Raw genomic sequence first — 23321 nt, forward strand, 5'->3', positions numbered from 1 at the left:
TGCACAGGGGATTAGAGAGGCGGAAGCCTCATTGTGTGAGAAGACTCTGGTCTGTGCATGGAACAATTTGGTTGAATCCCATCCTCTTCATTTTGTCATTGAACTAGACTTGCCATATGTCAAGTGTTTTCCTGACATAAGCCTTAAGCAACAACTAAGAACTTTGCTTGGAAATGACTGCCTCTAGAACCTTTGCAGTAGATCTTTCAAACCTATAAAACTCATCATTGGCTTTCTGATGCATGTTCAGTTTAACTTGAACTGATGATGCGCAAGAAAACCAGTCAGTTCATCCATGCACACACTCATTACATGATGGGTGTCAATGGGTGATCAGCATGTGTGAAATGGCTGTTCCAGAACTAATAGCACAGGCAGAGTTTTTATAATGCTTTTCAGTGAAGACAGTTCACAGGCTGAGCTTACAAGTGACCATGCACCAGACCTCAGTGAACTCTGTCACTTTATTCTCTGAGCAATTTCTCAGATGCTGTTCTGAGCAACAACCTTGAACGAATTACGGTTCCATTCTGACATTCTGTATTTCATTCCATATTCTTCCGGATGGAATTGGATCTGTAATAAAGGAAATAAGCATTATAGAATTAAGAATGGGAGGGGAACCCTATTTCTGCACAAAAGGTTTGAACATGTCATTGAGTAAGCATATGCAGTAAAGTGGTGTAATGCTTATTTAAAATTTTAATTTAAATAGTTTTGTAAGAGATATATCTCTATCACACAACCCCAAAATAAATCTTGAAAGTTGTGATTTGCCCACATTAATTAAAATAATGAAATTTGCTGGGGGCATCCACTTCAAAACAATGAAAAGAAATTTCTTTTTCTAAAAAAAGAAAAATAATAAGCTACTGGACAGTAAATTAATGATGCTGTGGCAAAGGAATAAAAACGAATGTATAAAAACTAGAATAGGAATGCTAAATTAATGAGTTTCTGGTACAGTGTGTTCTAAATATACTTCAAACTGTTTGACTGTTGATGAAGCAATTAATAGACATAAGGAAAAGAAGTCATAAGGGTAGCTCTGTAATTGGGAAGTAAATTTAACCATTTCTATGTGACACTAAGAGACCCGGGTGGCGCTGTGGGTTAAACCACAGAGCCTAGGACTTGCCGATCAGAAGGTTGGCGGTTCGAATCCCCGCAACGGGGTGAGCTCCCGTTGCTCGGTCCCTGCTCCTGCCAACCTAGCAGTTCGAAAGCACGTCAAAGTGCAAGTAGATAAATAGGTACCGCTCTGGCGGGAAAGTAAATGGCGTTTCCATGCGCTGCTCTGGTTTGCCAGAAGCGGCTTAGTCATACTGGCCACATGACCCGGAAGCTGTACGCCGGCTCCCTCAGCCAATAAATCGAGATGAGCGCCGCAACCCCAGAGTCAGCCACGACTGGACCTAATGGTCAGGGGTCCCTTTACCTTTACCTTATGTGACACTAAGTTGGATTCTATCTCCCTCCCCCAGCTGGGAACCTTGTGTGGGTGAACCGCCCGCCCTGCCCTATATCTGGCACTGGTTCCATTTATTTTTCTGTAAAAAAACAGAAATTTAGGGAAATTAAAGTCAACATTGCAATATCTGAAGAAGTGTGCATGCACACGAAAGCTCATACCAAGAACTAACTTAGTTGGTCTTTAAGGTGCTACTGGAAGGAATTTTTTTATTTTGACTATGGCAGACCAACACGGCTACCTATCTACTATTGCAATATCAATTTATTTGTTCCTTATTTTGTCTCAGAAATAATGATTGGGGGGCGAGGCTCCCCCCCCCCCAGTGACAGGCTCAATAATCAAATATCATTATGAAAAGCCAATATGAGTTTGTCTACCGAACAGAAGAGCATTGACGTTATTATAGCTATACGTTATTGTTACATGCCTTGTCTGTGCTGCTGTGTTATTATTATATAGATTTGTGTTCAGTGTAGATCTGTTTAAGATTTCTCTTAACAATTTCATAGTGACAGGTCTCTGCTATATATTTTTGCTTTCACATTGTGTGCTAGGATCGCCTATATTTTGTCATGGAGTACGTGAATGGCGGTGACCTCATGTATCATATCCAGCAAGTAGGAAAATTCAAGGAGCCTCAAGCCGTGTGAGTGTCTCTTTCTCTGTTCATTTTCAAATCAGAGTTGTCATTTAATATTTTGTTCTAGGGCTATATTTGTCCTCTCTCCTTCCCATCCCCACCCTGCCCCTTTACTAGGGTGTGTCATTGGCAACCCTACGCAGTAACTCTGGCTTCCAAAAGCTCGTCAGTATTACGCAGATTTGTGAACTGCTCAGAACAATTACATTCTAGGCGCCAGTCATTTCCGTTATCTTCATGTAATTAAGTCACTGAGCATTTGGCAAGGAAATGTATTTCTTGGATCTCTGTATCCTGTGCGACTCTTAAACAAGCTAAGCAACAGTGGCAGTCACAAAAATTAGATATCGTCTGATATGACATAGGCTATCTCCTGTTCACACAGCTTTTGTCAGGTTGTATTATATTTCTTTTAAGCTTTGTGTAACATTCTGGGCTGATACCGATAACTCTCCTTCAGGAGAGAAAGGGGCATAGGCCCCTCCAGGATGAGGCCCCTGGTAACCAGCCAGAGAGACCTGAGGGATCGAGAAAAGCAAGGAAGGACATAAAACAGGGGTCTGGAACCTTAAGCCCAGGCCCAAATGCAGACCTCTCTATCTGGCTCCAGGACACATGCCTTTCTTGACACAGTCATTGAGTTATTTTGCTGGCTGTAGTAAAGCCCAACAACAACAACAAAAACAACCACCACAACAACAAGCAGCCTCCCATACACACACACAAACAGCCAAACAGACCCCCAAAAAGCCAGAACAATTTTTAAAATGGGGAGAGGCAGCAGTTGCTTGGCAAGTGCCAGAATGGAAGCTCCAAAACATATTCCTGTATCTAATGCGGTGTCCTTTTCTTGCAGGTTCTATGCTTCAGAGATCTCAGTGGGGCTGTTCTTCCTGCATAAAAAAGGAATCATTTATCGGTGAGTATTCAAGTCGCACCCAGAAACACTTTTGTTTGCTCTGCAGAAAAACAAAGTTTGTCACCACCGGCGAAAAAATAGTTATGAGGGCGGGAGGAAGTTGGCTGCATGCATTCTCAGGAAGGAATAGGTTAGGCTGATAAATGGTAATTGGCCCAAGGCCCAACTAGTGAGTTTCATGGCTAAGTGGGAATTTGAACCCTGAATTGCTTGATTATGTGGTCTATCCTGGCCACCTTAGAGCATAAAACTGAGTATCTGGAAACTGATCAATAACCACAGCAGTTGCCACAATTCAGACTGAAGAAACAAATGTATTCCAATTTCCAAAATGAGAGTATACATACTGCATAAGTGGAAACTTCTGAACTCCCTTTGAGGGCAGAATACTTTTGGCAGAGTACAATACATGTTACAGTAGTTAGTTCTTGGAGTTTCACAGTACAGTGGTACCTCGGGTTACATACGCTTCAGGTTACATACGCTTCAGGTTACATACGCTTCAGGTTACAGACTCTGCTAACCCAGAAATAGTACCTCAGGTTAAGAACTTTGCTTCAGGATGAGAACAGAAATCGTGCTCCGGTGGAGTGGCAACAGCAGGAGGCCCCATTAGCTAAAGTGGTGCTTCAGGTTACGAACAGTTTCAGGTTAAGAACGGACCTCCGGAACAAATTAAGTACTTAACCTGAGGTACCACTGTATCTGAGCACCTGAGATTCTCACACCTAACCCATGAGCACTCCCAGACTATGAACCTGTGTCACTGGAATTGAAATTTCCATTGGAGCCCATGGAGCATTGTCGCCTCTTGTTTGGATTCAGACTTTTAATTGCTGTGTGATTTCTCATAGGGATCTGAAATTAGATAACGTAATGTTGGATCATGAAGGGCACATTAAGATTGCAGATTTTGGGATGTGCAAGGAGAATATGGCAGATGGAGTGTCGACGAGGACCTTTTGTGGGACTCCCGATTACATTGCACCTGAGGTACTTGCTATCTGAGACGTGAAACACCGTACACCCATTTCCCCAAGGCAACTATGAAATGCATGTTTAAGCAACCTGTCCAGTACCAGATTCCTTTCACTGATAATCACATGATGATAAAAATGGTGCATGTTAGGTTGTGGGTGAACATATCAGACGACACAGTGATTCTCCAAACAGCTCTTGTTTATTCACAGGCCAGGACAGAACTGAACTGAAGGGTTCAGTCAGCCTGCTTATATAGAGCTCCAGTACAACGTTACTGTAACAACTTGCTAAAACTATCCAATCACTGAACGTCACTTTCGATCCCTTATTTGCATAACTATCTACAGTATCCCCCTGCCGGCCCAGGGTGAGAACTTCAGTACATAACAGTGCATAGTGACAAACTGGGGAAAACCACACCCTCCTGGGCCTTCCTGAAGCACTGCAAGCCCAAATAGGATGGACAAATGAAGCACAGTGAAGGAAAACTTTGCCAAGCAGTTAATTTGTCTCTTAGGCCCAGTGCTACCCAACTGCATTTATCCAAAAGGAAATCATTGACACAGCCAGTTTCTTTGAGTTTTATAGGTTATACAGCCATAAGAGTAAAGTCTGAATTTACCACACAGTTATATCTTGAATTAGTGTCAGTTAGGACTGGCTTGTTATTTACAGGCAAATAAATCCTTACTTGAATTAATATATATTCATATTTTGTGTATCTAGACATCTTCTCTGTCAGTGAAGCAAGTGAGCTGAATGTTTTTTTTATTTGGCTCTCACCTTTCTGCTCACTTTCCTTTTATATCATGAAAGGGATTAATTCAGCTTCCCAATTACTTATGTCTTTGAAGTACACATTCTCCCAATTAGTGCCTCAGACAGCACCTGTTTGTTAAGTGTGAACACAGTTTCCACTCTCATTTTATGTGGCTTGCATTAGCACAGTAAGACAGCCTTCCTGCATTTTATTTATACTGTAGAAGTGAAATGGAATAGAAATCAATTGATGATTCAACTAGTATGTCTTTAACTAGGGTTTGCAGATTTTAAAAAACGCCTTTAAAGACCCAGAATAAAGCAATAATCGCTTTAATGTTAGTGTTGACTTGCTATGAAGTTCTGTTACTACAGCAGAGCAAAAGGATCCATTAAAACCAGTGTTTACTAACATTTCTTTTTGAAGTAGCATGTAATAGATCTGGTCTGCAATGTGAATTTCCACTGAAACACCTTGTTTAACATACTCAACTACTTCAACAAACAAATAACTGGTGTTCAGTAGTCCTTGTGCAGATACAGCACTTAGGGTTGGTTTACACATAATGCTTAAACAGGTGTTATGTGTACAAGCCTCAGCAAACCCAAGTGAAGTGTCGGACTTGCACGCTCCCTCTTTCTCCCCTATGGCCAGAATACTGACTTCTGCATAGCTTGTGTACAAACATGTAATATTGGTTTGAAACAAGCAATGGTTAAACAAGCTAGCTTCATAACTCCTGATTCGAAGTTGGCTTACTGAGAATCATCTATGTGCTGCTAAGCCATGGTTTAGCATTAAGTGCAAACATACCCTTAATTCTGGTTAGCACTCACTATGATTTGTTTCCTTAGCCCCTGCTAAAATCAGAATGTTTTACCTTGCCTTCCCTCTGGAGTTGATTCATAGGAAGATACTGTCAACATCAGTTTCTCCCCTTAACAAACATAGAGACTGGAGAGTTGAGAATATTTTCTTAACCATGGTTTGCTTGTTGCAGCTTTAAAACTTCATGCAAACCATGGCTGTCAACCCATGATTGCACACTGTGGCCATTTCTTGCCCTTTTCAGTTTGCCACAATTACAGATGCCTGTAGCCAGGCCCATGCAGAGGTTGTCTGAGGCCTGGAGTGGGAGTGAGTCTTGTTCTTGGCATGCCAACATAAATCTGGTGGGTCTCCCCACCCTCCGGCTGGCTCAGCCCTCTGAGGCCTGTGGCAAGTGTACCTGGCTACTCCCTGTTATGCATGGGCCTGCCTGTAGCTGTTCCTGTGAATTGCATGGAGTTATAAATGTTAATTACATGAAGCTGAATCAACCAGTTGTTCCAACTGTGTCCCTCCGTAGCATGACTTCCGTATTTTTCCATTATCTTGATTTTGTTTATAAAATTATTTCTACAGAATATTTCAGTTAGATGTTTGATTAAAAAATAATAAAATCAACTTTAAAACATATGTTTCTTCATTTACAATTCACAGATTATTGCCTATCAGCCATATGGAAGGTCAGTCGACTGGTGGGCCTATGGCGTACTGTTATACGAGATGCTAGCTGGTCAGGTAAGGATGTTTGTGCTTCTGCATTTAATACTTCAATGAGTGAGCATTGATGCCAGGTGAATGATTAAATGTGAAAGATGCCTTATTAGTAGAGAAATTAACAGCAGGGTTGTTAGATTCAGTCAGTTCAATCCATATTTCCCCCCCCCCAAACGCTCTATGAAAGTTAAATCAAGTCACGAGATTATAATATGCACATTGTTTGCATAGCTAACAGCTCATCAGCCTTAATAACCAACCTGTTCCTGTGTGCACACAAACTGATACCGTTTAAGTATGTAATGAGAAATGCAAACACAGAGTGGCCGAGTTCGGTTGAAGGCAACATATCAGTTAGGTTTAATTTCGTTCTGCTGGCTCATGGAAGAGGTGATCCAGTAACCCATTAAGAGCTAGCCTTCCCATTGAAAGCTGTGCTGTTTTCCATCGCTGGGAGTGAAGGAGCAAAACTGCGCAAAAAGTGTGGTTTATAGTTATATAGTTCTGCTTCTTTTGTCTCCAATACTTAGGGATTTCTGGGGAATCATCGGCCACTTTCAGATTGAAAATAGTTTGTCACCTTCCCTTATGTAAAGGTAAAGGGACCACTGACCATTAGGTCCAGCCTTAACCAACTCTGGGGTTGCGGCGCTCATCTCACTTTATTGGCCGAGGGAGCCGGCATACAGCTTCCGGGTCATATGGCCAGCATGACTAAGCCACTTCTGGCGTACCAGAGCAGCACACGGAAACGCTGTTTACCTTCCCGCTGGAGCGGTACCTATTTATCTACTTGCACTTTGACGTGCTTTCAAACTGCTTGGTTGGCAGGAGCAGGGACCGAGCAACGGGAGCTCACCCCGTCATGGGGATTCGAACCGCCGACCTTCTGATCGGCAAGTCCTAGGCTCTGTGGTTTAACCCACAGCGCCACCCGCATCCCTTCCCTTATGTAATGCAGCACAAACTAAAGCCTCATTCGGATGATCAAATCTTGGTTTAGTAAGCTGAAGTGTGAATGAGTTTTATATACCTGGACAGAGTCCTTTTGCTCCTCCCTTCATATGAGCATGGAAACAAGCCAGGAAGCTATGGCTAACCATGCCTTCATGTTATGTCCTAACCAGGAAACTATGGTTAATACCATCTGAACCATCCACAACATAAACCCATGGAACTTTTCTTCCTAATCTGGTTTGTGTGGAAGCCATTAACTGTGGTTTTCAGTCTGGATATAAAAGAAAGCAGTATCTAACTGTGTCCTCCTGATTTGTTTCCCAGCTTGTGCAGAGGAAGGAGCAAAATAAGCGTGTGTGCAGTAAGCTCACTCCTATCCTGATTTATTAAGCAAAGATTTGAACATTTAAACTTGAGGTGTGCACACAAACAAAAATCTTCAGATCCTGATTGGGTGCTTCATATAGTAGGCCTATGGACCTTGGAGTGCTTCAGACAACACCTTTGCTCTGTAAACACTGTTACTTTGTTTCTCTCCCTTGATTATAATGTCTCTTCATTGATTATAATGGGGAAATCAACAAACTGTTGTAACGTTTTGTTTGTCAGAATTGGATTACATTTGTAGGCATAGCAGACACATCTGAGGGGACAAAGCCTTCCAAATTCAGGTAGATTGGGCACAGGCAGTTAGGTGTCTTTAAAGCTGATTTGGGGATGAGAACAGATCTTGCTGCTTCTGCCTCTCTTCCAAAAAACTGCTGGGGGTGGGGAAGAAACTCAAGCTTTTACATGCTCTTGTTCCATCCCTGATACTTTAAATTGGAAAGTGTATGCAAATATAATACTATGAAATGGATGCCAGGAGCAGCATAAATGGCAGGGTTTTGTGGCACTCAGGGAGAGGAATTGGAAGGCATATGTGCTGAACTATGGCACTGAGGCTGGTCTGCTGCCCTGTTTGCCTCTCTAGGACAACAGCGCTGGCTGCTCCTTCGTTTGGTGGAGTAGAAGCAAAGCCTTAGCAATGTATAGCTGTCACACAGTAGTGTGCACAGAATAGCACACTATCTCATACTTCAGGGTTGACCTTGGCCACATTTTTGTTATTAAATGTATCTCACCTTTCCATAAAATTGTGATCAAGGCACCTAACAGCATAGATATTCACCTGAAGGTAATTAAAACTGCCTTCCTCCATCTGGTGCCTCCCAGATGTTTTAGACTCCATCTCCCATCATCCCTGACCATTGGCAATGCTAGCTGGGGAAGATGGGAATTGGAGTCCAAAACATATGGAGAGCAACAAGTTGGGGAAGGCTGACCTATGCTCAATAGATTAATCTGCGTTTGGGTAAATATTCTGTGTTGACATTAACTCTGAATTACCCATTTAACATTTAATCTAACAATTACTCCACATTTTAACAGCCTCCATTTGATGGTGAAGATGAAGATGAGCTCTTTCAATCAATAATGGAACATAATGTTTCGTACCCCAAAGCAATGTCCAAAGAAGCTGTGTCCATTTGCAAGGGGGTAAGAAAGTTTGCTGCAATTATCTGTTTTGCTGTTTGGGTTATATACTGTATTTTACTGTTGAGATTATTGATTATACTATTTTCTGTGCTTTATTTAAATAAACAAACAAGCTATAGTGGTTTGAGATGCATCATCAGCCACGTGTAATGGCTTTATACTTGGAGGTACTCCATGGTTCAGGTGGTTTTGCCTGTTCATACTAATGAATATATTGGAACTTCTGCCTTTCCCATAAGTTTCTGCTTTAATGTTTCCCATCTCATCGGATTCAACTGCAACCTGGTTATTCCTGGAGGTCCCTTTCATAGCCACACAGTTTCGTAGAACCTAGGAGGCACAAATTCAATTTCATAGGTATTAGAAACTGAAGAGGGAGCTCCCAGATCTTGCACTGGTTCTAAAGATAGAAGCTGGTGGCAATATAAAGTAATCTTTTCTATCCTTAAGGTGCTTGAATGTAAAGGAGATGCTCAATATCTCAGGGAGGATTCTAAAATTTGATTTTGTGCTCCCTGGGTCTGCATTCTTCCTGTTCTTTGTTTAGTTTGGTTTTTGTTTCATGCCTTCAGAGTACAAATGGCTGCTATACTTTAGGGCACCCTGCCACAACCTGGTTGCCCTCTAAATGTTCTGACCTACACATGTGGAAGTTCTTTGTGGGGCACCAGGTTTGGGAAAGTTGCTTTAGGGGGAGGGTGTTGCTTGTTGTATTTCTCTCTGTTTTCAGGATGATGATGATACCACTAATATTATTACTAAACATTTTATTAAGCTCTGTTAATTAAAAAAAAAATCATTAGGTCCTTTGGTTGTTCACTAGACACTTCTGAACCAGAACTTCCTTGTTCTATTAATACAGAAAGAATTTTGTGTTTGAATTGTTTACTTGCATTCCTAAGTATTCTGAAGGCTGCTTCGCTCATAGAAAGCTGCCTTCCTCCGTAGAAGAAAATGGTCACATCTTTCTTTGTCTTTAAGTTTATCTTCTGTCCACCCTTGAAATTAATTTCCAGTTGTGCAGCCACAAAAGGTCACTGCCCTAGGACCTTATGGTAAAGGGTGCGTAAGAAATCTAACAAAGGAGCTTCATTTATTGCTCACCTGCACCGCTAGGTGGCATATGCATCGTGTCTTGCAAATTGAGCAGACACCTCCCACAGCAATATCTGCTTCAATTCATGCTTTTAGGAGGGCATACTGTCCATAAATTAAGGGGGGCAGAAACAGCTGATTTACTCCCTGATGCAAAAATCTTTTCTGAAATACAGATGGATTTTCCTTCTTCTTCCTAGCAATTCGACCTGATCCGTCAGCAGGAGAGCAGTTATGCACCTGTTCCTAACAGAGAAGTTTATTTCACCGTAGATTAGGGGGAACACATACCGTACTTATGATAAGAAACCATTTCTGGAGCCAGCTGCTCCTCAAACAAATGCTTTATATGTGCTCTGGTTATTTTATATCCAGAAACAAGCCTGCCATTTCTTTAGATCTCTGGTGCTCAACCCGCACAGTCCTTCTTTTCATTTTGTAATTGTGACAAAGTGATAATCTGCATTTGGCTTGTGTCCAAAGATTCAGAAACTCTGCAATTAACAGTGCAGTCCTAAGCATGCATATTAAGAAGTCCTATGTAGCTTTGGTAAGTGGGCTTAAAGGTAAAGGTACCCCTGACTGTTAGGTCCAGTCGCGAATGACTCTGGGGTTATGCCGCTCATCTCGCTTTACTGGCCAAGGGAACCAACATTTGTCCGCAGACAGTTTTTCCGGGTCATGTGACCAACATGACTAAGCCGCTTCTGGCAAAACCAGAGCAGCGCACGGAAACGGCATTTACCTTCCCGCCGGAGCGGTACCTATTGATCTACTTGCACTTTGATGTGCTTTCAAGCTGCTAGGTTGGCAGGAGCAGGGACTGAGCAACAGGGGCTCACCCTGTCGTGGGGATTCAAACCGCCGACCTTCCGATCAGCAAGCCCTAGGCTCAGTGGTTTAGACCACAGTGCTACCCGCGTCCCAGTGGGCTTAGGATTCCCCTATAAGACACTTTAAGTGTTACAGAAAAACAGGTCTGCTTTATTGACTTTAGGGGTCTTAATAAGGAGATGCTGCAGAAGTGAATGGAGACATTAATCTACCCTGCCCTCTTCCTCTCTTAAGTACCCAGGGTGGCATACAGATAAGCAAAGAATACAAAGGAAGCATTTAAAAATCACACAAAATTAGACCTACAGTAATTCACACATTCCTATACTGTATATAAGTTGCTATCCTGTCAAAAATGGTGCACCCTTGAAAGTGACTTGTAGGGGTTTTTTGCTGTCTGTTTCAAAGTTTGAATTGTTTTGATTTCTGCTTATTCTAACTCCGCATTTATTCATGTTGAACACATAACTAGAGATGAACATTAAAGAAATCGCTGAGGTGTTGAAGCCGGTAGACAGACCACAGAATTCATTGAAACCGTACTCCCTGCAACTATCCATTTGCCCTCCTTTTTAAGAGAGCCATTCAAGTTACAAATATAAAGGCTTTCTCCTTTTCCAAGATCATGCTTCCTCCACGCAGATGGTATTGATCAGATAAGTAGTAAATATACAAACGAAAAAGAGGCATACTTGTTGCCACTGGGTTAAATCGCATAGTGGCCTGGTTTGCATGTCATGCTAAGCCAAACTCTGGCTTAATGCAAGCTTGTGGGCTCCCAGGAAAGAGATTGTGGCTGCTTTGTGTCACCCTGGCCCTTTTCCTGCCATGCCAATGGTTTGGGCTTAGCGTGTTGTTGAACCATGGCTCTAACAACAAGGTATAACCAAAACTTGCTCTTGGTTTTACATCTCTTGGGTTGTCCAGGAGCTGAGGTTCAGGTGACATGCTAAGCCACGGCGTGACCTAGCTTGGTTTGGTGCAGCAGCAAAATGTCCAAGGAGGAGTAAAGAGGCCACAATCTTCTCCCAACGAGCCAGTATTTGGCTTAACATGATGCGTGAGCCAGGCCAATGGGATGGCTAGAGTGTGGCCAAAAGATAAAGGGTAAATTACATTTCTTACAGTTTCAGCATAATGGAATTTATCAAGTTTAATTGGCTTGTTTATAAAGTAAAAGCTGTTTCCAGAGATAAAAACATAACCAGGTTTGCAACAATTAAAGGACATTTTCAAATATCCTATTCCCAGGCACAGCTCTACTTTGTTGCTCCCATTCTGGAAACCTCTTTTCATGAGTTTTGTGCTTGATTTCCAGCTAATGACTAAACATCCTGGAAAGCGTCTTGGCTGTGGGCCTGAGGGGGAGAGAGACATCCGAGAGCATGCCTTCTTCAGGAGAATTGACTGGGAGAGACTGGAAAACCGAGAGATACAGCCTCCCTTCAAACCTAAAGTGGTAAGTGGCACAACAAACACTTCCTTTCCCCAATGAACTGTTTCTGGAGTTGTTGTTTTTTAAAAAAGAAATATTTAAAACTTGTTTTGTTTTTCATAATTTAAGTACACATACTACAAAAAAAAATTGAGCTTCCTGAAATACACATTTTCAATCCAAATTATCTCAATGATCATAACAAGTTTTATACGTATGCTGAAATATGCTCAGATTTGAAACAGCAAAGAGAACAATAGAATAACTCAAGTAGCCTTTGAGGCATTCAATAAAACGGCAGCCAGAAATGGCACTACGTCATGCTAAGTTTAAACGTCAAGCACATTAGCCTTTACACTTTTAAGCATGGAGTGAGAATATACTTACATCAGTCCATGGAGTAGGCAGGTACCCTGTAATCTGTTTTTATATCAGCCACCTGTTTTTAGCACTTAAAACTAAAGTAGCAGCTGAAGTTGATAGATACAATTGGATCCAGTCACTGTAAAGTGTGTGAAGCATGTCAGTTTCAATGGTAGCTCAGTGGAGTGACAGTCTTATACAGTCTGCATTTTTCTCATTGTTCCCTTCCCTTGCACTTATACTTTTGCCCTTCCGGCTTATCACTTCTTCACTTCTCTGAGTGAGAATCCCAATCTGGAATACCTGTGGTTTTTTAATTCCATGTGTGCTGGAAGATTGATATTAATAATCATAATAAGCAGCAGCAGCATATCACAGAGTAGGGTAGTGCTGGTTTTTCACCTCATGGGAATTCAGCAGTTTCATTACTATTTCTTGAATTTTGTATTTCATTTCCTTTTTCACACAAAAAACAACACCCAACCACCCAAAACTTTGGCTCTCCATGTCAGTTGAAATAACAGTAATACCTTTTAATTTGTTTGGTAATGCTTGCTATGCATACTTAGATAATGGAAAGCTGTTTTCCAGCTTTGGTGTGGGCAGCTGAAGGCTTTGAAATGCTTCATAGTTTATGAACATTACATTTGATGGAACAATTAATTGCAGTCACATGCTGCTTAGTACAGAATAAACTGGGGACCTGGAAAGAGTATTCTCTAAAACGTCTATTTTTGGTTTGTGGGCTGGAATGCCACCAAAAAACCCACCAAGCTAAAGGCCTTTGTGATTGTCACAGCGTTGCTTGGTTTTCTTAAAAAAAAAAAACACACACACACACAGCAAAAGGGTAAGAGTGTATCATTTGAAACACTTTCCCATTTATAGCAAACCAGACATTAAGGTGGTGCATGTTGGCAGAATAGTGACAGACTAATGACAAATCCCACTGTAGGGCAATTATGAGTCATAGCCATGGCCACATAATGTTGAGATTTTAAAGAATGTAATATAGAACTTGTGCCTCTCTAATAGCAGTGTAAGCATTTGAGCTTCAGGATGCTGAAGCAAAAACCGAGGTTAAATACATGGGAGGGGGCTGAGCAGCTAGTGGGACATTATTACTCGTGCTGTTCTACAGTTTAGCTGCTGCAGATGAAATGGGAGTTCCTTGACTAATTATCGCTCCCAATCCTGTTAGGCATACATCTACAGAAGCAGACTCCTGCACACATACTAACTGAATTATGAGCCTTGTAGATATTATCTACGCATTTCCTCCCCAAATCTTCCCTTTCACTGGTCAGGCAGGATCACGTGAGCAAAAGGCTGGAGGAGGAGTCATCTCATGCTCTCCAGTTCAGAAGGTCAAGCAAGAAAGAGGATAGCTCAGTTGGTTAGAGCAGGGTTTTGATAAGACCAAGGTTGCAGGTTTGATCCCCATATGGGACAGCTGCCTATTTCTGCATTGCAAGGGGGTTGGACTAGATCATTCTCAGGGTCACTTATGATTCTATGTATATTTCTATGTATACTTCTGGCTCACAGGACTGGAGTCATATTACACCAGTCAACAGTTGGTTATGAGGTGGTGTGGGGAGATGAATTTATTCCTCCACCTGAGTCCTTGATAAATGCTATTGTCAATTATCTGACCAAGGAGTTACATGTGCACAATTCCAGACTATCTTTCTCTGGCTCAAGAGCTATGATTGGGATGATTTTTTTTTTTAACACTTCATGACCATCAGATATCTATGTCTGTATGTGTGAGATTTTTTCTGGTCGTCTGTACCATATATTTGAGGCATGTTCCTCAAGCCTTCTTAATTATTTCATTGCAGAAATGATCACACATGATATTCTGTTGTAGGACTATTTTATATGTAGCTCAGATAATCTGAAATAAGGAAGAATCTGGGTAGCTAATATATTAGTCCTTAATTAAATTGCAGCATGTATTAAAACTTCTGCCTTTCACTCGAGAATAGTCATTTAGGAGCTCATGTGAAGTACATATATTGGACATTTGTGGTAATTGCAATAGCATTTCATGATTTTTAAGAGGAAAAATCCAAATCAAATGTTTCTGAAGTACAATACATTTAATTCAATATTAAGTAACGAGAATACCATAGTTGAGTTTGCCCACACAGTTCTCTTCTAATGTTGTGGACTACAGCTCCGATCATTCTTGACAAGTGGCCATGCTAGCTGGGGCTGATAGGAGTTGTAGTCCAAAACATCTTAGGAGCACCTTGTTGGCTACTCCTGATCCAGCAACTCAATCTTTTTTTTTAGTGCAACTGTTGGAAGTGTTTTCCTATGGCTGTTGTCTGACGGAATATGCCAGCGACAAAATTGCCTGCCACGTCCCTTTCAAAAGCTGCTTGTGGCATTTGGACACCCCCCCCCCATTTCCCTTGGTTTTTCATCTTTATTTTACAGCTGTCTAGAGTCTGAGTACATACATCCTTCAAGAAAGAAAGAAAAGAATACTTAACATTAAAACTCGTGCAGCTCTTCTTTTCAGTTATAGCAGCAATAGACTGGGTTGTAAACTAGCTTGCAGGGGGGAATCAGTACAAAAACTAAAAATTCATAGGCTGCCCTGACCACTCCTAGATTCTCATGAACAAATGCTCATGTAAGATCTGAATTATTACAGATTATTTAACTGTAATGAGCACTAAAGTGCTGCTGATGCAAAGTGCCACCACAACAACTGGAATCCTTGCTTTGTTTCATTTCATGTATTATATTTCTACGCTACTTTTCGCTCACACGAATCACAAAGCACTACGGCACTCATAACCCACAGAGCAGTATTAACGACATTAACAAACATAACAGTCAAAAACAAACTAAGCACCACTGAATTAATACTGTTGAATAGCTTTATTATTACTTACTTCACTTGAATGCATGCCCTAAGATAGTTGGAACTGTTTGTATGGAACAAAACAATGTGCGGACTTCTCTTCATTCATCGCTTGTGTCGAAAAGAAGTGGTACAAATTTGCGAGGTCCAGTGCAATTAGCACACTTTCAGAACACTGTAGTCCTTTGTGGGGAACCTTTGGCCCTTCAGATGTTGCTGAACTTCAACTCTCATCAGCCCCAGCCAGTGTGGCCCTAGGCATGGCGGGACTTGGAGTCTAGCAACATCTGGAGGGCCACAGCTTCTCCATACCTGGTGCAATGTTTTAAATTACTTCAGAACTTACAGCAAGATTCTCTTTTTCTGATTGATTTTTTTTCTTCTTCCCACCTTACAGTGCGGCAAGGGCGCCGAAAACTTCGACAAGTTCTTTACCAGAGGACAGCCAGTGTTAACACCGCCTGATCAGCTGGTCATTTCTAACATAGACCAAGCAGATTTTGAAGGGTTCTCCTATGTCAACCCACAGTTTGTACATCCCCTGTTGCAGAGCTCAGTATGAAAACGATAGACGCGAAGAAGCCACACAGTGACAAATTGTACTTAGCCCTGGAGTTTTTAGACCTTTGCCTTGTTGATTCCATTTGGGTCTGAAAATTGTAGGGGTAAGAGGCGGGGGAAGATGCCAAGGTTTACAGCAAAGATCGTGTGGTCTCAGGAGATCACCACATACTACCCATTGTATTCATCTAGGAATCACTGCTGCTTTTAGGTTACTCTTACGAAGCTAGCCTTTGTCATTTTTTTTAATATAACTTCTGTTGTTTCCCATTGTACCCTGCACCTCTGGGATTCTTTCCTTTCAGGGGGTTAATTAAGAGTATCATGTAGACTTGGGGGGGGGATAATCATAATAAGCAAATCTGAATTATTGCATGTAGAACCCTGTGGGACCAGGTCTTTCTTTGGTCTGCTTGGTGTCACATGACAGGATGAATGGCTGGGTAATAGGCCCGGAAATGTAAAATAACTGAAACAGAGAGAAAACAAGAGCGGAGAGTGGGGGGAAATGCTTCAATGTTAAAAATTGAGCATGTATACCTATTACAGCAAACAAATGAACAAATCAGATCCATGAGATCTTTGTAAAATCAGTTGATCAAAGTAGCGGCAAACGTATGAAAATATGAAATGGAAAAGATAAGATACGTAAGATTAACTGAACCTATGATGAACTATCTCAAAGGTAAAACTGCATCATGCTGATAATGTGTATTAACTTTAATCTCCATGAGATTACACTGTGATCCAGGGTGCCATTTGTACTGCTTAATTTTCGCCACTACTCAACGTTTATCATTAAGCCAAGTTCTAATACTGTGTTCTAAAAATTGTTTCTTAGCTTGGCTCTGAGACAAACCTGCAAAGCCCCAAGTCCCCAGTTTATACTTATTTATTTAGCAAAGTGCATGATAGGAAGGTGTTTGTACAGCGAATAATAGAAATGTAGAATTCAGAGTCAGTCCCTGCTTTTCCCAATAAAAGTAAGGTTTTTAAAAATTAAAAGCTTAGGGTGGAATTCAACATCGTGTTAGGATTAAATTCCGTCCGTAAAAGCATCTCAGCTTGCCAGACAGAACGATCACCCTCTCTTCTCCCCACAGGCTGTTCTGGGGGGAATCTCTAGGCACAAGGAGAAGTCCTTGCACAGGACTTCTATGGATGGGGCTCGTTAGATGAATCCCTTCCCTCAGTATTTTACATGGTTTAAGAGCCCTGGAGCCACAGAAAAACAAAACGAGAATTGAAAAGCAGCTGAAGATGTTGTCTTTGGCTGCAGTTGTCCTGGCTGAAGACGTTGAATACATTTTTGCATATGCATTATGCATTGAATTTTGCATGTTTAATAATAAGCAGTAAGTGAATCTCTATTACGGATGATTGTTATCAAGAATGAAGAAGATATATACATTTTTTATAAGACACAGCTGTGCTATCTTTGTGAAGGTTATTGTTCTGGATGACTCTTTATTTAGATTTAGCTTAATGTTTTATTATTACTAGTTTTGGAGGTGTGTTTTGTTTTTTTTAAGTTCTGCATAACGTGGATAGTTTAGGGAAATCTATGCCTTGTTCTTACGTAGGCCTAATGCTAAATTATAACAGCCACCTGCAGCTTTTCTGCAAGGCTCTGACCTCCATCAAAAAACTTTTAACCACTGCCCTCTGAGCCCCCAGGCTGCTGAAGAAAAATTCTATTGGTGCATGTAGATAATTTCTCTGCCCACCTCACCCAAGGTTTCCTTTTGCACCAAATCCCCAAAACATGTTTTGATCATTGGCAGTTTATAGAGCAGCTTGATGGTTTCATATGTACAGGAAAAGAGGACTGGAACAGGAAAATTTGAAAAGAACTGACTGCATGCTCAGAACATGTTCATATCCTCTTTGAGACATGGTTGAAGTTGTGGCTATTACACATCAATTAGTTTTTCAAAACAGGAAAATAATAATAGGCCATTGCTATAATTGATAGATGCTTCCTCTAGAGTTCCAGCCCCCATGTTTTAAATTGCTTAAGCTCTCCCCCACCTTATTTTATTATTATTATTAGAATATGTTGATTTTAAAAATCAGTTTGTATTTGATTTGCACTTTCGGCATGCGGTATGGTACACTCCTCTCCATTTGTTAACATTCCCCCTTTTAATATTTGCAAACCTAGATGCTGAATATGCACTCCAGTGCCAGAATCTTGTCATGCCTTTTCCTGCACGGAGGGCAATGCGCCTGCTGTTTTGGCCGCACGAATGTGCTTCCTAGAAATGGGATGAGTTCCACAAGATTACCATGAAGGAAAGAGAGGTCTCCACTTTTATGAAACTGTTACATAGTACACTATAGCTCCGAACAGTGCCAAAATATTTCATCTCTCCTCTTCTTGAAAGCACTTGCTGAACGGCCCCACTATTCTCTGAAGGTACCTTAACACAGAGTGTTTTACCTTCATGTGTGCTCACTGGTGTAGAACTCACGAAGCACACTAGTGGCCCCAGGGTCGCATGTGTGCATGTGGAACATCACATAAGCATGCCACTTGAAATCTGCAGCAAATAACCGATACTGTGAATAAGAGGCATATGAACTTTATACTATAAAAATAGTATAACAATGAAAAATGTGGTCAGTGTGGGTGGACTATCTTTACGCATAAAAGTATCAAAGCTATCAGACATTGGTACCTTTACTTTACAATAAAGGTGTTCTGAGCTGAATTCTGGCACCATATCTCCTTCACATTTGCCTCTTTTTCTAAACAGTTGTCACAGTTTGAGAGAAAATTAAGCATATTTTATCATAATTGGGCAGATAATTTTTAATTCCCAGACTTAACGCTTAGTGGTTTATCTATAATTGGCACAGCCTAGCTAGCAAAATTAAACTTTCATTTGATAAAGAAACAAACGCTAGCGTTCCACTTACTTGATATGTTTTTGCCACTGGGGCGAGGGAACACAATATATTCGGTGATGACAGTTTTGGGACTATATTGAGGCTCAAAATCTGCCCATCAGCATGCTGAGAAGGGAACGTTATTTTAGGACATGTTCTTTCCCCATGAAATCCCCACTTTCTGCAGCCACGGACACAGACAGGGGATTGCAGTATATACGTTGAGGGTGCATGGATTGCAATAACGTGGAGGTGGTGGTGCAATTTATAGAGCAACAAACAAGAAGACTTGTATCTGCCTTGAGGAGCTTACAGTCTAAAAAGCAAGATGCAAGAGTGCTTTGCCTCCATTGGGAAAGGAGGCCTAGCTCCATGGTAGAGCACATGTTTTTCTTGTGCAAGGCACCAGTTCAATTCCTGACATCTCCCGTTTAAAAAGATAAGGGAGGGGTGTTGTGAAAGGCCTCTTCCTGCCCTTAGACTATGAAGAACTGCTGCTATTCATAGTTGATAGCACTGGGGTAAATAGACCAATAGTCTAACCAGGTATATGACGCTACCCTATGTTCCTTTGGCTTTGAGTGCTAGATAATGTGGATTTGTTGAACTGAGCAAAGGACTGCTTCTAAAATTATCACCCAACAAAAGCTAGTGAAATAATGGCAAATAGATGGTAATGACAGGAACTTGTATTTATAGCACATATATGGAAAAGTGTGATACTGAGCAGTAACCGGCCCTGACTAGGTTTTGTTTCAGGGCCCTGTGTCTCAGCTGTTCAGTTTGCATACAGCTGCTTAAAACGCAGGTGGAGCATTGCATTACAAAATACAATAATTTGCTTTCCCTTCCTTTTCCAGCAGACAAACATACCGGCACTTTCATAAGCTGTTTCAATTGCTCTGGAATTTGCCTGTTCAATAGCAGACAGTAGTCTCTGTTCTTGTTCTTTTGAAATCCCAGCATTGGTCTAATGCGGTATATGCTCAATGCTTTTAAGCCATTAGTTACCTTTTACATAACTGGGAAAATCACCAGTTACAGAAACACAGAGACTCCCCCCCGCCTTTTTTTTTTTGTATAGCAAAATGGCAGGCGTTAAGAGGGTGCCGCAAGGGTTTAACAGCGAAGTATTTGGCGACTGTTGGGGTTTTTTTAGCACAAAGCAAGCTAGTTTCCCCTAGAATCCCTGAGAGCATGTATTCTTAACCAGGACCAGCTGTAGACACTTGTGCATCCAATACAGAATATTAAAATGGCACAAGCCTCTACCCACCAGCTCCTACAACAGTTCATCCGTAATAGCTGGATTCCTATTTCTAATAGTGAAAATAAATGCATGCTCAAGAAGCCATGGTCCCCTGAAAGTCAACATTTCATTTTACGCAGACTTAATAAACACCGGAGACATAGCTTATTTAATCGTCCGTGGAATTAAAAGCAATTCTTATTGGCCTTGAGGGGGTGGGGTTAAGGTTGCATATGAAAATTTTAGCAAGTCTAGTATCCACAGAACAGAGTTCTGTCCCGACTTTTAGAATTATTTTTGCAATAGGAGACAAATGGAGGACAAAACGGATCTTCTAGGAAGATGAAGCTGAAGGTTGCATTATTTTATTTTTATTTTTGTATATTCAGGACACAACTCCACCTTTTTCGCATCCTTCCCATCACATTAGTAGCATCCTGTAAGTCGAGAGCTGTGCTCACAGGACCAGCTGAATTAGGCCCTCAGTGCATATTGGTCCACGGTTATCAAATACAAGTGATTCCCTGGTGGCCAAATTCAACACAAACTCAACATAGTGTGGGAAATGTATTTATAGTGTTCAGTTTATGCCCATTAAGGAATTTGGTAGGTTTTTTAAAAAATAATAATAATCATGTGATTTGTTATCTTTGTTGTCTAGGCCATTAGAATGTAATGGTTGTCGCTTTTATTTCATTTTTTAAATCTGTTTGCATCTGTAAAAATGTGTCAAATATTAAGAATTTGGTTGTAGCAAGGTTTGGTTCAAAGGAAAAAAATGTTTACTTGCAAGACAACAAAATGGTTAAACCTCACATCTTTGCCAACAAAACGTATCTGAAATATTTAAAGTAAATTGGGAATGATTTAGCACTGATAATTTACATATCACTTCATATCATCAGCTGATAACACTGCCAGTGAAAGCTGGCATCTATACAGCCTTATAGTGAATCTCTAAAAGCATGCAGCAAAGTCCTCCCTGTTCATAAGAAATTCGGGGGGGGGCGTATTGCTATAATGTTGTCATAGTTGTACCACAGTTCTGGGATCTAGGGCTTCTTTCTCAGCTCTACCGATGACTCCCTTGGTGGCCTTTGGCATGGTACTAAACCTCTCTGCCTCATGTTCCCCATCTGTAAAATGGGGACAATACTACTACTTACGTCCCTCACAGGCTGCTGTGAGAGCTGTTTAGTTGTTGTTCCTGGTACACTTCTAATATGAAATATATATATTAAAAGTATTATACTTTTTAATAAGGAATCCATTTGTTCAATTTACATGGTTTGCTGAAAAAACCAATGCTATTTATACTTTTTATACAACTGTAATAGTACTGAGGGGGGCGGGGGGAGTACTGAACTTATCCTAATCAATGTCTTACGGGGGTATGGAATACAATTTAGCTCTTGCCAGGCAAAGTCCTATATAGTACTATCAAGTGCTGCTTTTACAAAACAACAACAACAAAAAACAGTTTTCCTATTGAAGAGATTCAAATCTTGTATAAATAAAGCATCACTGATTACTGTAGAATGAAACGACACCATATTTTCAGTGTACCCCAAAGCACCAGAAAATAAAATAAGTTATCCTTATGAAGGCAACCAATCCCATCACCAAAAAATCTACTTCCGTTCTTAATTCGGTTTGTCTGAGGTTTGCTGGCCTCGGCTACTATGACTATTTGTACAGGAGAGATTTGATCTTTATCGGTGGGTGCCACGAAGAAACGGATGCTAGAAAGAAATAAAAAAGGTTTCAGATCATGTAGCAGGCCACAGTCTGATTCCATCGGATACATCTTTTGTACCACATCGGACGTTCAAAGCTCACAAATTCCGCTGGGAATTTCTCCTATGCAAACCCCATTGAAACCTATTGGGCAAGATTGTGCAAAGCACCTGAGTCCACCACCTCCACCCATTTTCCAGCAAAGGTTAAAAATTCACCTCTCCAATGTCCTTGAGTGCTCCCTAGATTTTCAGTGCAATGCACGTCTTGCCCCTGAGATTTCCCATTCATTGCCAGGCAGCCCCATAGCAATCTGTTCTATTAAAGTGAATTGGGAGGCCCTTGAAGGAGAGGAGCCTATCTCTGTGCCATGCAAGTACCTTACAGGTACATCTGTACCAAGCAGAAATGGCTGGGCCAGGATGGATGGATTTTTAACCAACCCATAATTAATTTCATCATTGATTGTGTGTGCTTATCTGCGTGCTATACAGGGTTTCAGGCCTAGGGTTTAAATGGTTCTTTTCTTTGGTAGCATACTATAGCTGATCTCCAAGTAAGTAATATAATACCCAAAGTGAACCCCTTTAAATCAATGGGAAAGTCTATTTATTTCAGAGGTCTGCTCTATTACGTAGCTGGAAGATCACTGCCGGTTTCACGGAAATAACTTAAGAGCTCTTCCTTTCTTTTTGTTATTTATATGAATGCAAGCCAGTCTTAACATAAAATGTGATTTTATTGTTATTTTATTCTATTTGCTTAATGTAAAGCCTACAAATATGCAGGTCACACACTATGGTCAGGTTGCAGCCCTGGAATGTGTCAACAACTTATAACATCATGGTATTTGCTATGTTAACCCTTATCTTTTCTTTCGACAAAGGATAGAATCAATAAAAGTTACCTTGTATGTATGATACCACTTTTAAGGCTCAACATTTATATTATTGGAGAGAAGGGAACCTTTTCTAATTATTTAATGACGATAAGGTACTGTAGGGATAATGGGAGAAGCCATTCGTTTGCAGGGGGAAATCTAAAAAAAATAGCAGGCAAGATTAATGTAAAAATTGTTGCATTTCTTCCCCACACCCCTTAATATTAATATTTAATCTTTGTTTGCATGACATTTTCTTTTGTTAAATATTAATGGTAGTTTGAAAGCAAGTGAATATGAATAAAGATACTGATAATTATTTTGTGGAGGAGTGTCTTCCTTACACTGCCAGTTTTTGACTTGTCAAGAGCTTGAATTTATTGCTTTTTATCCCTGATGGTACTCCAGTTGAAGTACAGTTCTCACAGTTCGCTGTGTGGACTGCCTTTCCTTTCTTTAAGCTTGACTCAAGGAAATTTTGCATTTGATTCTGAATTGTCCCCATCCAAGAAGAGTGTTCTAGTCCGTGCACATATCAGCTGTAGTGGGGCTGAAAATAAGTTGTTGGAGGGGGGGGTCCTT

The 23321-nt window shown here is 40.8% G+C and overlaps 1 protein-coding gene across 4 annotated transcripts in view; it reads left to right on the forward strand.

Moving 5' to 3' along the window:
* The window catches only part of PRKCA (protein kinase C alpha), a 200413-nt gene extending 177355 nt beyond the window's left edge, over positions 1 to 23058 (forward strand). For 3 of the 4 annotated variants that reach the window (XM_081181350.1, XM_081181351.1, XM_081181353.1), the window contains 7 exons: positions 2029 to 2120; positions 2971 to 3033; positions 3888 to 4026; positions 6257 to 6337; positions 8705 to 8812; positions 12060 to 12200; positions 15818 to 23058. In XM_081181350.1, the coding sequence (XP_081037476.1) occupies positions 2029 to 2120; positions 2971 to 3033; positions 3888 to 4026; positions 6257 to 6337; positions 8705 to 8812; positions 12060 to 12200; positions 15818 to 15982 (789 nt within the window). In that variant the 3' untranslated portion in view covers positions 15983 to 23058. The other variant, XM_081181352.1, reaches the window with a different exon arrangement.
* Positions 23059 to 23321: the final 263 nt, after the last annotated feature.

This window comes from Podarcis bocagei (assembly GCF_964188305.1).
Source record: "Podarcis bocagei genome assembly, chromosome: 2".
NCBI lineage: Eukaryota > Metazoa > Chordata > Lepidosauria > Squamata > Lacertidae > Podarcis > Podarcis bocagei.